General features: G+C 39.2%; 1 protein-coding gene across 1 annotated transcript in view; it reads left to right on the forward strand.

The window, feature by feature from the left end:
• CFAP58 (cilia and flagella associated protein 58) overlaps positions 1 to 16,169 on the forward strand; it is a 57,748-nt gene that overhangs the window by 35,786 nt on the left and 5,793 nt on the right. The window contains exon 16 of the mRNA XM_071446222.1: positions 14,945 to 15,064. Coding sequence (XP_071302323.1) covers positions 14,945 to 15,064 — 120 coding nt within the window. The remainder of the gene's footprint in view (positions 1 to 14,944; positions 15,065 to 16,169) is intronic.

Genomic DNA, 16,169 nt, shown 5'->3' on the forward strand with positions numbered 1-16,169 from the left:
CTGATGCCTGGCCTGTGCCTACTTGGCAGAACATCCCCATACTCAGAGCTGGAGCCTGCAGACTGAGGGATACAAACTTATTAGGTCAGAGAACCGCTGCTATCCCTGTGTTACGTTTGCTTGCATAAGTCGCACTTCCTCACTCCCAGTCATCTTCATTCACATCTTGCCCTGTACCAAGGGCATAGCCACTGGGTGTATCAGCTTTAAAATTGTCTTAATCTCTTGCTTGCCATACGTAATCTTGTTTCGTGTGTGTGGCCATCATGCTAGCAAATAGGATATTTGTTTAAGGTGAAGCTTGTATCTGTGTCTAATGTGCATATTGTGTAGCATAAATTCCCTCACATCAAAGTGTGTTAATAAAATAGAGTACAAAAAACCTTGTGTGTTGAGTACTGAGTATTAAAAACACCTTTGGAGTTTAGAAATAACCCATGTGAGGAAATGGTTGAGCCCAGTCTCAGCAACCTGCAGTTTGATTTGTAGGGTATTCACCCTGCTGGATACTGATACAAAGCTGTAATGTTTTTATAAGGGAAAAATAATTCCATTTGTATCATATGCGCTGTCTTCTTTTTTTACTTATTGGTAAATGGTCTTTTAAATAAAAGTGCAGGGAACAAGGTTTCAGCTGGATATATAAATGAAAATTTTCACTAAGTAAGGATCACAGTATGCAGATTCATGTAGAAAAGCATCTGCTTACTTTACCTGCTTCTGAGGTGCATTTGATCATATCCTTTTTATTAGCTTTTTCATTGTTTCTAACCTGTCATTTCTTTAAAACTGAGGCAGATGTAGAAGCAAGCTAGAATCCATGCTATGTGATTAAAGAGTGATTTGCTGTGTTTCAGTCAGAAAATTTAGATTGCTGATAATACGAGAAAAACCCAGCTTGACTCTAAAATCTCATGCAAAAATTCATCTTAATCTCTCTTAACCAGACATCAGGGCACATTTTTTGAATCAGACAGATACTGAGAGATAGAGAATCTGCAGCATGCTGAATTTTGGGTTTTACTAGAACAGCTTTTCAGAGTTGAACATTTTAATAAAGGTGTAAAAAGATTTCCTCTTTTAGAGAAATGACTGAAGTCTTTTCTTGTTTCTGATTTTTCTGTGCCTTGTCACCACGGCATCTTGGGTTATAAGGTATCAGTTCTTATATACCAAATAAATATGGTCATCCTGGGATGCTACTTTGAAGAGTAGCTGCAAAGCAGGTGGTCATACTTTCTCTTTTAATTCAGGCATTCTCACAGTTGTGGGCTGCTGTGCTGATGAAAAATGCTGTTTTAAAAATCAGATCCAAACCCAAGGTCTTGAATACTTATGGTCAATAAAAATCCAATGGCATTTTTTCCAAACATAGGAAATGTTATTTCAGGGATAGCCAGTTTTCCTTGTCTGAGTTGTTACCTTCCTTCTGAATTTGTGCAATCAAGAGCAGTTTTTGGTTCTTTTCTAAAGTGTTGAGTAATATTGCAGGGCTTTGTGGAGCAATACCTTGTGTGTTGTCCAGGAGATCTCACGGGTTGGTGAAGGTCTTTGTGAACACATGTGGGATGAATGATGTGTTGTAAGGCCACAAGGAATAATTTTTAATAAACAGGAGTACTCTGCACTGCAAAATACAGTTGGTCACTTTGCATGTGGGGCCAATCCCTCATGTGACTGAAGCTCTGCTGTGTACTGAGCAGTGATGTGGTAAACTCGCAGTGGTACGTATTACCTTGTTAGGATTATGATTAGTGTGGTTTTAGAAACTTATCCCATTAAAAGTGAATTATGCACTGCTTTATTTGTTTCAAATTTAGTTCTTTCTCTTCAGAGCGAACTCCTCTAATTTGATTTTATGTCTGACTGAGCAGAATTTTATTCAGCTGCGTGTCTTGGAATGGATAACAGCATAAAGATTCACATTATATGTCAGTTACCTCTTTTGTCAGTCATCTCAGAAGATTGTTCATAAATGTAAAATGTAAATGTAAAAGAATGTGCAATCTAGATTATTTGTTCAGGGAGGCAAAGGCAAATGTCTTAGTTATGTCCTAATACGTGCATCTAGTAGTGAAAGCATTGTTTTTCTGAACATATGTGTTGTTTGAAGTTGTCAGCAAGGAAAGCCCATGATTCGGCAGTCAGGATGTGATACTCTGCTGGCTGTTCTTGAGCTCACAGTTCAAAGAGTGCAAGGGCAAAAGGCATGATTAGCTCATATATCTGACTCAGAGATTACAGCCAGATAGCACCCACATGTCCTTGCATGAGCCAAGTTTTGAGCTAAGTTTCAGTCCCTCCAGAGAACTGACTGTCCCAGTGACAGAGAGTAGGAGGAATTGAAGGGATGCTGCTGTCTCCAGCCCTGTTCCATTTCAGGTATTGTGAGATACAGGGAGGGGAGAGCGAGAGACTTTCTCTGTGACCTTGGCAGGCTACTTAGCTTTTGCATGCCTCACATCAAGTAAAAAGGGAATAAAATAATTTCCATTCTTTTTCTGGTGTGTGAATGAATATATTAGAGACATGACTCAATTCAGTAGCGAAACACTCAAAATAGGCAGATGTTTTATTTTATTTGTGCTAAGTTGGTAGTAGAGCTGTTCTATCCAGTTTGAGGTGCTCGTTGCTATAGTGTCTGAACATATACATAACCATCTTTATTTCTCAGAGCTGGTACTATAGTTTCATAAAGAAATCTGCTTTAGAACAGTGTGTTACCGTGTGGGTTTATGCAGGTTGGCAGTTATTGAAAACAAAGTTTTCTCTCAAGAAATGAAGGAGCTTGGGGATTTGCTTCCCTGTATTTGTTATGCATTTCCCCCCATTCATTATATAATTTTTTAATGTGTTTTTTTTTTAAATCTCATGAGGTTTTCTTCAGCCCACTTTATGGGAGCCTAGTCCTTCTGAAAATCACCTCTTTCCCTAGCTTGGGAGTTTCATGAGGTATGCTGCTGCTGCGTTTTTCACTCCTCTCAGTGCTCAAGTAGCTTCCACATAAGAGAAATGTGTGCTCAAATGCTGAGTAACAGATTTCCTCATCACAACCTGCTAGGAAAAGTGAGAGAATACTCTCCTATCCCCTACCTTTATTTTAGTATTATTAAGGCCCAGATGAGTTTTATCTTAGATGTTAACTTTGCATCTTCAAAATGGCTGAGATTTGTTTTACCCTCTCAAATTTGGCCTTTATTTTTTTTTAGTGCTGAGTGTAGATTCTACTTGGATTTGAGAGTATAAACTCTTTGCATGTTATAGGTAGGGTACAGAGTTGGAGCTGAGGATTTTTTGGCAGAATTGTCTATTTTCTTAAAAAATAAATGCAATTCACTTCAGGGAACTAATGACTGTAGAATCCCTAAAAGTCTCTTTTGACTTGCCCATTATTGTTCCTCTGTCATCTTGTCTTTAGAGAGATTTCAGCAGAGGTAGCTTGGGATAGTGCTTTGTGTGCACTGAAACTTACAGGTGAACTGCAAAATCCACTGCCAAAATGCAATCCTGTCTTTACTGCTCCTTTTTCATTTATATATGAAGTCAGCCTTTTGAAGGGATTTTCCATCCAAAATGAAAAGGGAAATTTTCTTTTTAGCTTTTTATAGTGTAGTAAGACTTGGTGCTTTTCTATCTGTTTCCTGGAGGATTTGAGTTCCTCTGGAAGCACTGGATTAATACCCTATCTTGCAGCTCAAGCTAGCAGTTCTCTCAGCTCTCAATTAAAAGGGTAAGTATATTGAGCTCTAGGCCTTTTTTATGCTTAAAAGCCCCATTTCTACCAGCAAAAAAGTCACTTTTCTGATTTAGCTTATATAGCTTTTGAATGGCAGAAGAATTTCCTGCCAGTAAAATCGCATCTAATTGCATAGGCAGTAGCTGGCATAAACAGTTCAGCGCAAAGGAATTGCACCACTAACTGAAGTGAAATTGGCCAGACTTGTCAAAAACCACAAAAAAAGCGTTCTTCAGGTATGTAAACAACAAGCAGAAACAGACAGAAATATTGGCCCACTGTTAGGAGAAGTGAAATAGCAACAATGCTTTAAAAGAGTGAAGTTCAGCAAGGACAAGTGTAAGGTCTTACAGCTGGGAAATTCAATGCAGGAGTGCAGGACAGGCTGGGATCTACCTGGCTGGGGAGCAGCTCTCTGGAAAGAGACCCGGGCATCCTGGTGGGGACAGCAAGCTCAATATGGGTGAACATTCTGGTGCTGCAGCAAAGAAGGGCCACAGGGTGCTGGGTTATGTCAAAAAGGGCATCACTAGCAGAGGTTATTCCACTGTATTCAGCACTTGTCAGGCCACACATAGAATACTGTGCTCAGTTTTGGTCCCTGGTATATAGAAAAAGATGGACAGGCTGGAGTGGGTCCAAAAGAGGGCTACAAAGATAATGAAAGGATTGGGAAGCTTTCCATAGGAGGAAAGACTGAAACTACTGGATTTGTTTGGCTTTGAGAAAACAAGGCTGAGGGGAAACCTTATAACCATGTTCCAGTATTTAAAGGGTGGTTAAATAGAAGGTGGAGATTTTCTTTTTACAAGGAATCACATGGCAAAGATGGGGTAATAGGTGCAGATTACTCCTGTGGAATTCTGATCGGACACAAGAGGGAAGTTGTTAAAAATGAGAACATTTGGAAGGCATGGCAGTAATTCCCCTGAGATCATTGGCCAGGGTATTGGGCCATTTTACAAGGTGGTGCTTTTGCTGAGAAAGGCTGGACCAGATGATCCTTGAGGTCTCCTTACAACCTTCTATTCTAAGATTCAGAGATTTAAAAGGTGTCAATTTAAGATCTAATCCCAAAGCCCTTGTATGAGTGGTCCCATTAAAGGGACAGCAAATTTACTGTTTGCTCTCATAGATGGTCACCAATATAAGCAAATGGGAATGAAAGAAAGATTGGACCATATGAATCCTGAGGTTTACTTTCAACATGGTGTTCTATGATTCTGACTGAGAAACCTAAGCTGCCAAAACTTTTATCCATTGACCAAATGGTTCTGGGAGGGTGGGGGGGGAGGAGAAAGACAGAAAAATGCTTTCCTGGCCTTATAAAAAACTTAAGGGTTGCTATGTACCTTAAGGAAACCAGAGAGAGAAAACAGTACTGGGAGGAGTGTGAGGTTTGCGGTTAGTTCTAAGTTGGTGGCTGGAATTTCAAGGGATTTGCATTGAAATATAGAAATGGGAAATACAGTGAGGACTCAGGCCTAACATTTACTTTTTGGCTTTCAGCTGGATATGAATCATAAAGAAAAAGTTTACTTCCCCAGTGTCATGCAGAATTAGGCGGATGTGTCAAAGGCACACAGTAAGAATAGCCTTGATTTAGACTCCAAAGACAAGCTCTGTTCTTTTTTCAAATGAAAAAATGTGTGCCCATGAACTCTGGCTGCAACCCAGTTCTAACTTGTGATGGATAAAAAATATCTCATTACCAGCTCAATATTATGATGCATAACAGTCTACTGAATGAGTGCCATCAAAATAATTTCAGTCCAATACCTTGAAACTTATTTGAACTGGAATCTCCAATGCGGTATGAAGTGACATATGGAGGTACCTAATGCATCAAGTCACCCTTTAGGACTACTCTTAGATTTTTTCCTTCTTGTGCTATTCTTTTGTTTTCCTTTTGTTGTGTTTGAAAGGTTCATTGCTAAACTAGGACTTTAAGTGAGGATTTTAGTTTTGACTCCAAGTGGAGATGTTTTGTATTTAATATTGGTTTTAAATGGAAGGATTAATGTCTTTCAGTGGTTCTATATCTGGCATGATGATTTTTCCATGCAATTAGAATAGCTCTAGTGTCTTTTGTTCTAACACTGATAATTTCTTCCCAATTAATTTAATTATTTAATTTTTAAAAAATTGGTTGTGTAGCCAGCAGGGTTCTGTGGGTAGGGCAGAACCACTCACACTAAGCCAATTGTAGGATAATTTTGTTAAATCTTGGTGCAATTTACCAGGGCTCATATGCAATCCTGTGATGATGTAGTAAGGAATCATATCTCAAAAACATGAGAGTTATGAGTCACCTATGTGAAGGTCTCTTGAGGGTCTACATATCTACCTGAAAGTTTTGTGTGAGCTTTAATAATTCAATAAAAATCTGAGGAATGTTCAGTTCTTGCCCTAGCTCTCTTCAGAAAGGAGTTGATTTTGTATTTCTACATATTTCCAATACACTTCTTGGTGCATTAGTTTATTTTAGACCTTCTAATCTCAGTCCATCTAGAATTAGAAGATGTTCTACGCTATAGAAATTTACAGCATGATAAACTGCTCTTAAAAACACACTGACATTTAGATTCTTTCCCTCCTCCCACATATGTTGCAATTCAAGTGGAAAAGAATAAAGTCTTCCCAGAAAAATAGCCTTTTTTTTGGTATGTTTGTTTAAACAGGGTTTTGAAAAAAATGGGTAGGAAGTATGCTGATCACTTTAATGTCATCAGGTGGAGATAATTGGCTGCTCTTTAGGGTGAGAAAATAATTTTCCAATAAAAATAGTGCAAATATTTCTGGCATTGAGAAATGGGAAGCAAAGCAGATTACCTAATGAACAAACAAAATACTTCTGGTGAACAGTTTTCTTAGTGGAAGAGATAATTTTTACTGACTCTTTGTGAAACTACCCCACCCTCATAAACCAAATATATTTCCCACGATAAATGGTTCTGGACAGAAGCAAGGTGTAAGTTTATTTGAGAAAATAACTTCTGGAGATCTGCACCATTTTTAGCTCATCTAATGATGTTTTGGTCAGAAATATTAAGAGGTTATTTACAAAGCTGAGGAAGTTGCAGGCAGAGTAAAAATCCCTTAGGGTTTATAGGTGGCATGTATACATGAATGCTGAATCTGTCTTACAAGTTTTTTAAAATAATTGATCTATTTACTTGAGTTTGAGCTTGAAAGAGAACTCTAGTGGGTCATCAGATGTCACCCCTCCTCATCATGCAAGATTGTTTTAATTACATAAATACTGTCCTTCATGGATGAGTGTCAAGCATAGTTTTGTGTCCTGCATTCCAATACATCTACTCCCAAGTCCACCAAGTTTAGCATGTCTGAAGAGGTTGTTGCCTACAAGTACACTGTGGCTTAGTGTGAGTTTTATTCCACATTTGTAATCTCCTGCTGTAGTAAAGGCCTGCTCTTTCTGAAAAGCAAGGAGCAGGAGTATTGACACAGCCACCAGCATGGTGGTCCTGGGTGACTGGGAGACTGAGTTTCATTCCTGTGTCTTCAAGGAGTTTTAGTGAACTTTGGCAATTCATGTAATAACTCTTTGTGTCCAGAACTCTTGTAGAATCAGTAGAGGATCACTGCCCTGGCTGGAAGCAGTTCTTCAGCATGTGTACAATAAAGATTTAGTACCATTCAGATACAAGGATGCCATGTAAGAACCTAAGACACAGCACTGTCATCTGTAATCTGCATCAGCAAAACAGAAACAGTGATTTCCAAAGTGTTTTATTCAAATACATTATATTTGGTCTGAACTCAGAATCCTGAGCATGGATACCTTGTAACATTGGACTAAAAATATTTTGTAAAATATTTTGTAAAATATTTTGTAAAAGTTCTTAGTCAGAATTGCCCTTAACTTCAACATTAGTTTGCTAGCAAAAATCTTGAATAAAAAGTTCAGTAATTGTTCCAGCAAATAACAACTGAAAACAACCTTGTTTACTCCTCATTCCTGTGTTCAGCATGTATCTGAGAAGGAAATAAATCTGCTGTGCACCCCAGGGTAAAGTATATTAATCAACCAGTTATCTTGTTAAGGGAAAATAAATGACTTGCTGTGCTGACTGAATACATTGCAGCGCACAGACTTTGCAGTGCTGTGGCAATCCGATACTGACTGTCAGCCATCCAGAATCTGCTAGAGAAGCTGAATTATTGCAGGAGTGCAGCAGCAGTGTAGCAAAACATTCACAAGCCTATATTCTGTAGGGTGGCCCAGAGCTAAAGGTACATCTTTAGTATTCACCCTTTGGCAGGTGTTCTTGTGTTAAGATAAGGGGTGTTCTGCTCTTCCCTCAGCAGCAAGATATGGACAATCTAGCATCCCAGTCAGTGATGGATTATTATCTTGTATGACAGTTGTAACGGAAGCAAAACCCCACAAAAAAAAGTAATTCCACAGGGACAGACTAATTTTGTTCTATTCCAGTTCTCTTATTTTCATTCTTACTGTGAATGTTGCTGTTGTTGAGGGAACACAGGCAGAAAGATGCTGCAGCTAAGGCTGTTTTGCAGCTGTTAGAGGAAGGCAGGCAGAGTCACTGTGGCTGGTTGGGTTTTTTTAGAAGGGTGGCTTAAAATGGGGCATAGGAAGACAGAATCAGGTGTACAAAGAGCCCCGTTTCTCCACTCTTCTCTTGAGACATCCAGCAATGTGCTGCTGAGTGCACAGGAGCCATGAACCTCAGTAGAGAGAGTCTCTGCCAGGTGGGGTGCATCAGTCAGCCAAGTGCTGCACCTCTTGGAGGCTCAGAGCTCAAGGCTTCCCATGCCTGTCTGAGTAGATACAGCTTAGAGGGGATACAAACAGGGGATAGGAAACTTGAGCACAGCAGTTGTCTTTACATGGACATTAGGATTCACTGTCTTTCCCCTTCCTTTAGTCCTGGTTCTTTTTCTTTGAATTTTAAGAAGCAGGCAAGGGGAGCTGAAACAGAACTCCTTGAAGAATAGCAGAGGCTCAGCTCTAATTACAGTGAGCCTGAAGGAAGCCATGCATTAAAACATTCATGATTTCAGAATTGCTGTGTGTATTTCTTAGATGTACTGTTATTTCTTAATAGGTTCCAAGCTGTAACAGGAGACTAGTCTTTCTTCCCTGAGGTACTTGATGTATGCAGGGGAACTCTGCTGTCCTGTCAAAAAGATGTATGTAGGCTTTACTGCCTTGTTAGACAGGTATTGTAGATTTAAGTGGTGGCTTGACTTTGAGACAGCTGTTTAGAGGTAGCAGTTCCAGAACACCAAAGGACTTGAAGCAAAGTGCTCTCACCTTTCAGGGAAATCTAAAAATCTAAGTCAAGCAGGTGACTAAAGAGACATAGGTGCCTAACTTAAAAATAGATATTTCTAGAAGGAGCTCTGCAATCTCTTTGACCCTTCAAGGTCATCTGCCAGATCAATCTGAAGTGAGAACAGAAGCTGGTTCTACTGGGAATCCTCATTCCCAAGCTGTCACCTGCAGGAACAGCCAATCATTATCAACAGAGCTGTGATAATTCTTTGAGTCATCTAAAATTTAAAAAATCTAAATGGCTATTGAATAGCTGAAATACATGCTGTTACACTGGCAATAAAATACAGAAGTTTTTAAATCAAATAGTCTAGATCTGAAAAAGAGACTTAATTTGTGTTTTTTTTTTTTCTTAGAACCCTGCATAAAGTAATTATTATAGAGTAAAAGGTGCCCCATCATTCGCTTTGTAGACTTATTCACTTAGAATATTTAGAAACCTTGTTGAGAAGATTTGTATCAACCTCTGCTCTCCTCTGGGTCACTTCAAGACAATCTGCTAGTAGAATGCAAAACAAAGGTTTGCTTAGAGCTCTCTTCAACCCAGCTGTCAAGCTGCAGGCACTGTGAAAATAGTTGGAATATTTACATCAAGCCATGTTATGTCAGGGGTAATTCTCACCTTCAAGGAACAGCTCACTTTCATGTGTGTGTATTTCTGCTCACAGATATAGGAGATAATTAATTGATAATCTTCTGCAATGCAAAGTAGAAACACTGATTAAATGAGCTGATTAATGTCATCTGATTAATGATTTTATAAACTCTTGTGTAATGTCAATAGTTAAAAGGGTACTGTAGCTGTTATTTCAGCAAGACACATCCATGCCATTTTCTTTGGATAGATTCTTAACCTCATGTCTCAGAGTTCAGAAGTTGAAAGGAGTATATGTATTTGTTTGTTCATTGGAAAAAATACTGTTTTCCTACACCCTTATTAGGGAAGATCTAATAGTAACAGTTCCTAGCAATAATAATAATAAAAGTAAGTTGCAGCTGCACTCCAGGTGGAAATGTTCATACTTTGTTGTTCCTGGAAGATGATGATACTGCAGCATTCAGCTCTTGCTGTTGCAAAAAGCAGCCAAGGGTGGAGACCTTACAAGGTGTTTTCTTGTTTCGAGGTCTCTTTCCTCTCTCATTAATCTGTTTTGAAAATGCCAGTCAATTTGGTGCAGTTTGCTTTGTGTCAAAGGAAACAGAATTGCTCTTGAGAAGCTGGAGAAGTAAGTTTCAAGACAAGTTTGGGTAGTGCAGATTTCACCAAAGGTGAGACTATCCCAGCCTTTCCTTCAAGCTGATGGTTTTCACAGGAAAACCTGAAACATCTAACACAGTATTAGTGTTGCCTCACTGTGAAAAGGCCTCAGTGTCCTCTTTCAAACTTAATTAATGTATCCAACAAAAAACCTCACAGTGGTGAGATTAAGAAGTGTCTAGGTGATAATGAAAACCGGAGCTGTTCTAGGGAAGTGCATCCTTGCAAGGCTGTTTGCTGATGGGTGTGGAATAGACAGGAAAGAGTACGAGCTTTTGGAAAGTGTTTACAGAGAAAGTTTATACTGCACATTTCTCATAGTGCTGGAGGCAACTTTCTTCTGTTATTATAAAATTTCTGAAGGTCACCATATGCTAATTTTTTTCTTTACCTCATAAAACTTTTAAAGATACATGTACTGAGCCAACAGCTACTGCTAGGTGTACACAACAACAGATAAACGTTGGGTTTATACAGCAAAAATGACTATGACTAGATATATATGTCTGTGTATGTATTTAATCCAGATTTCTGTGTCCTGTTTAACACTTATGAAGAGGAATCACTGCCCCTAAGGATGCTCTGCTGCTGCATGGCATCATAAACAAAATGCCTCTGGAGTTCAGCACAGCACTGACATTTTGGTTATAGTGCCAATAAACAAGAAACCCCCCGTGGGCACGTTGACTGACTTGTTATCCCCACCAAAGCCATGAGGAACTATAGAGTGCTTGCATGGTTATTATATTGTTTTCTCCACCTTACTAATTAAAGTAAGAATTTTTATTTAGGGTGAATGTTTTAGGGACTGCTGCCAATACACTACATCACACACTTTTGCACTACATCTTTATCTTGTTGAGTTTTTTCTTTAGCTCAGTTGCGTGAGTAAGGAACTGGCATAAATTAAATTTACTCTGATGCAAAGTCTTTTGGACTTTTTTGTGTGGGTTTTTTTTGACTTTTTTTGGGTTTGTTTTTTCTATTTTTTTTTAGTAATTTATGTGATAGAAAGCTTTTGGTGTATAATAGGATTTTTGTGGGTGTGGTGGAGAAGGCTTTTGGGGTACTGCTTTGCCAGGTAAATTTGTTGAATTATCTATTTGGAAAGAACTGATAAAATGAGGGACTGCAGGGCCTATTTCTGCTGTGAAATCATCATTAAATGTATCCCTCCATCATCTCTGGTACAGAAGAAAACCCTGGGCTAACAAACAAGATGTGCCATTTCCTGGTGTCGTGGTGGGGGACAGGATAACACCAAATGGGGACACATTGTTAGAGCTCTATTCCAGCCTGGGACTGGTGAATACTTCCCATTCCCTGTCAATGGCTGTGAATGCCTTGCTGCCACTTTGGGAATGTGTCTGATGGTCCTTCTCGCATGGAAAAGCAAATGGTGCTGTGCTGGTCAGCAGCAACAGCTTCTTTTGAAGTAGGGTTTTGCTGGCAAAAGTGATTCTTCTTGCTGAAGATGGAGGCAACTCAGCACCACCTAATTCTGGACAATCAACTGCAGTTTGCCAAATTCTAGCCAGTCTTCCACAGAAGAAAAGAATTTTGTCTCAATTTGCTGTAGAGCAAGCAGGTCAGGAGAACTACAGAATTTGGCTGAAACAGCTCCTAGTTAAATTTAGGGGAAAGCACCACTTACTTCCCCACCCTCCCTCTCCAAATTAATGGGTGAGAGATTTAGGGATGAAGAAAATTACTGTAATGGCTGGGCCTACAGACAGATCTGTGAGCTCCTCAGAGATTCCCCTGGGAAACAAAACTAAGACAGAAAGGGCTATTCTAAAAATAATAGGCAATTTTATTTGCAGAATTTTTACAGCAGGTGTTCACAGAGGTCCTGAAATACTCTTTGAAATGCCTGAAATTTAACTGTAATCCTCAGCCTGAGTGTCCCAGCATGTCCTACATACACAAAATGAATGTGCCACCATCTCTCTACCATCATCTTGGCTTAGTTTGGCTTTTTACTGGCATAGACCAGTAAAGCTTGTTGATGTTATGGGCTCTGTCCTACAGTCAAGCATCTGCTGAATTCCATGGGACTTTTGTGGTGGAAGGATCCCATAAAAAGCTTTGTTACTGGCCTAGACCTGATCTGAACACAGGTGCATTACTCTTACCAGTGGAGGCTTAAAGCATGGGTTTGCAGAGATTTGATCTTCCCTCAAAGAAGAAGAGTTGTGCCTCGCAGTGTGTTTGTGACTCTAAGTTCCTTGATCTCAAAACCTCAGAACTGTGCTAAGATGTGTGTAGTGATGGCAGCCTGGTGTGAGGATGGAGGGAAATGTGAGGGGAGGCAGTTTGGGATGAGCCAAAGAAACCCAGTCATAATGGATTTACTTAATCTATTACAGAAAACAAATTTTTTCTTTATGAATTTGTGCTGATATTTTTTTCTTGGTCATTTCTGATTTCTTATGTTTAGAGATGGAAGTACCTGCAAATGCGCTTTGTGACTCATAGATTTACTCTTGTGGTTGGTGTTTTTAAATTAATTGAAATTAATTTATTTATTTTTAATTTATTTTTTGGATCCTGGGGTAAAATTTCAGAAATTAAAGAAATGTCAACCTGTGAATACAAGCTTCTGCTGAGGAGGAAAGAAGTATCCAGGGTTTTCTTTTAATGTTTTGCTGACATATGGTGTTTCTAGCTCAGTGACAAATTAATTGACTAGATGTAAAAGAGATGGACAGTGCTCAGCAAGGAAGGACAAGATATGCATTATAAGACATCTGGTTCTGCCTCTGTTGGATTATGGATACAATATACATTGGACACCTAACGAGTCTCTGCTGCATAAAATAGATTCTCCTTACAATAGAATTGCATACTTTGTCTCTAAATGAGGTTATTATACACACCATTGCACAGTTTGAAGAGCTTGGTTGGCCATTGTAGAGGGTAGGGAGAGAAAAAAATTGGAAAACAATTGCACTTAAGACCTTCAATCTATCAATTGCCTCATATTTATCAAAGTTGCCATTACGCTATTACAAAATACAAATATATGATACATTCAGGGTTGAAGTGTTAATAATGACTGGCCAGGTTTTGACAAGGTGGATTTTTCTTTTGCAGTTGTTTTTACATTGCAGTAAAATCTTACTTCCTCAGAAGTAAGAAAAGCTGGTAGTGGAAATACCACTATGATGTGGAATACTTAACTTTTTTCTCAGACTGAATTCTCAATTTAGTATTTGCTGCTATGCAAACCTCAGTCTGAGTCTCAGGAAGTTTTGATTTTTCCAGAGGTAAACTGTGAACAATTTCATTTATAGGGAACTCTTCCTCAGTAATCTGCAGAGTTTAAGGACAATGCTTGCAAAAGTAAGGCATGATTTGAAGTGATTCCATTTTGGTGTCCCAACTTGTGACCATTGTAGTTCAGAGTTTTCAGAAAATGATGAGGTCTAAAAGCTCTACACTCCTTATGTTCTTGAAGCTGGACACCTAAAATTTTACATCTTCAAAATAGCAAACCACTTCTGAAAACCCTGGCTCAACTACTGAGAAAGACGAAATGTAGCAATTTTAGATGGTGTGATGGCAGCATTTCCCACATCAACAGACAAATTCTGTGGTAAGAGTTGTAGAGAGACCTTATAAAAAAGGCAGTTAAAAAGGGTTTTGCCAAATCCAGTGTAAATAATCACCTATCCTGGCTTCTTCTTGGCATTTTTGTCTTCCTCAGTTTAATGTTTTGTCTGCTACTCTCCTTTTTATTTCCAGTTTCCATTGTACCAGAAAAGGATGTGATCTTACTAAATTATATTATTTAAGGATCTTAGTTTTCCAGGGTAGATAGTAAAACTATTGTAATGTGCAAAACTATGAAGGTGGCTTTTTTCAGAGCTTTATTCCTCAGACTAAAAACAACTACACTCTCAAAACACAGTTGAAAGCAGCATTTCAGTACAGAAAGCTGTAAGTGGGTCCATGGTGTGGTTTCTTTTCAGGCATGGCAATATCCAACTCCCACAAGTATTACTGTTCCAACATAAAGGACGAGGAGACACATGACAAAAATTACTTGGTAATTGTGCTAGTCATAATTGTTGCTGTTTATAATTCCTTTCCCAGAGCCCCTGCAGTTAAACTGAAAGGTTATATATATATAAATATCTGTGTGTGTGTGTACATGTGCTTTGCAGGATTTTCTTTGGAAGAAGTAACTCTTTTGTACAGTCCTTTGCTGACATTTCTATAGCCAGCTCACATCCTGTTGGGTGAAGCTGTGATCCTTAATGTAAGGCAATGTGACTCATAAGAAGAAAGATTGCAATAAGCACAGTTTGTAGTGATTAATTTCCCAGCCCTGGATACTCTTCCAGTAAGTGCTGAGGTAGAGAGTGCTTGCTGGTGATGGTGTTTAAGAGCATTTCATTCATGGTTTGAATTAGCTGGATGTTTATCTTAATGAGCTCTCCCACTGCTACCACAACAACTTTAAATACCTTATGGCTAGTGAGGAAAGCCTGACACACAGGCAGATTTGTTTCTCCAAATACCTTCCTGACTGAGTTGCAATGTTCAGTGAGGTTGATTTCCTCTCGGGCTGTGCTGCTGCTGTAGTAGCTTAGTGAGACTCCTCCTCTTGTCCCTTCCTCAGGAAAAGGAGAAGCTGTACGTGGAGCTGAGGCACGTGCTGGCGCGGCAGCCTGGGCCCGAGGCCGCGGAGCAGCTGCAGCAGTACCGGAACATCCTCCGCGAGAAGGTGAAGCAGATCAAGGTAACAGGTGCCCACTGTCCCTGGGGAGGGGCTGCAGGGAGATCCTCAGTCAAATGTGTGCCTGCCCTAGTGCACTAGACCAGGAAAGCAGGGTTTTATCACTGCATCTCCTCAAGGGACAACACAGAGCAGCAAACGAACTTTTTTTGCACGTTGTTCTACTTAGTTTAATTAAAATAGAGGAGAAATCTTGTTACAATATGAGTTAGCAGCACAATGCTGTAAATATGTATTTTGCAGGGGCATTCTGGGATACTGCCAGGTTTTCATTCAGCTTATTCTCCTTCCCTTTATCTTAAACTGTTAATATCTTTAAGAAGCAAATCAAAGCCATTTTGTTTTCTTTTTAACAAACCAGTGAGACTATACTGAGAATCCAGTCTTAAGTTACTGTTTTTTCTCTTGCCATGTGTACATGTATATTTAGATTTGCAGATTTTGTGGAGATGACAGGAGGAACCTGTTCTAACCCCTTGTCAGTTGGAGGGAGGAGTTCCTGCTTCCAAAAGAATCTTGTAGAACATTTAAAAAGCATAATATTAAAAAGTGATTCTTTGATAGAATTCAATGATATTCTATGAATAAGCTGATCTTCTCCTATTCTTGCCTGCATGAGAGATCATCTCCCCAGGAGTTCATCTACTTCTGCAGCTCCTCTCTCTGTTGAAGTCATCATCTCCTGTTCACTGCATCATAATCACGTCTATACTAACCATGAGGAAAAAAATGCTGGAGCAGATGGGCCCTTAGGAAACAAAGAGGCTGTTATGCAAATCTTAGCTTTCCATGGAGAAGAAAAACAATGTAGAAAATGTAAAATAGAAGCCAGGGTTTAGCTAAACTGAACGTGATTTGAAGTTCTCCATACGGTCCTTATTTGTCCTTAATGCAGTCAATTGCTGCTTTGCATTTCAGACACAGCATGCTGTAGTATGATGGCATGCATGCATTTTGGGGTGCAGGTCAAGCTATTACCCTTTTGAAAGAAAGAAGGTGCACTATGCGTGTTCCTCCTTTTTCAGAATTTTACTGATTCACATATAAGTGGCTTTGTATTCATATTTGCAGTGCCTGGTACTACTTTGCCTGTGTGGATTGAATTACT

Source organism: Agelaius tricolor, unplaced genomic scaffold (assembly GCF_023055355.1).
Source record: "Agelaius tricolor isolate 1412-34295 unplaced genomic scaffold, bAgeTri1.0.p SCAF_22, whole genome shotgun sequence".
In the NCBI taxonomy this organism is placed as follows: Eukaryota; Metazoa; Chordata; class Aves; order Passeriformes; family Icteridae; genus Agelaius; species Agelaius tricolor.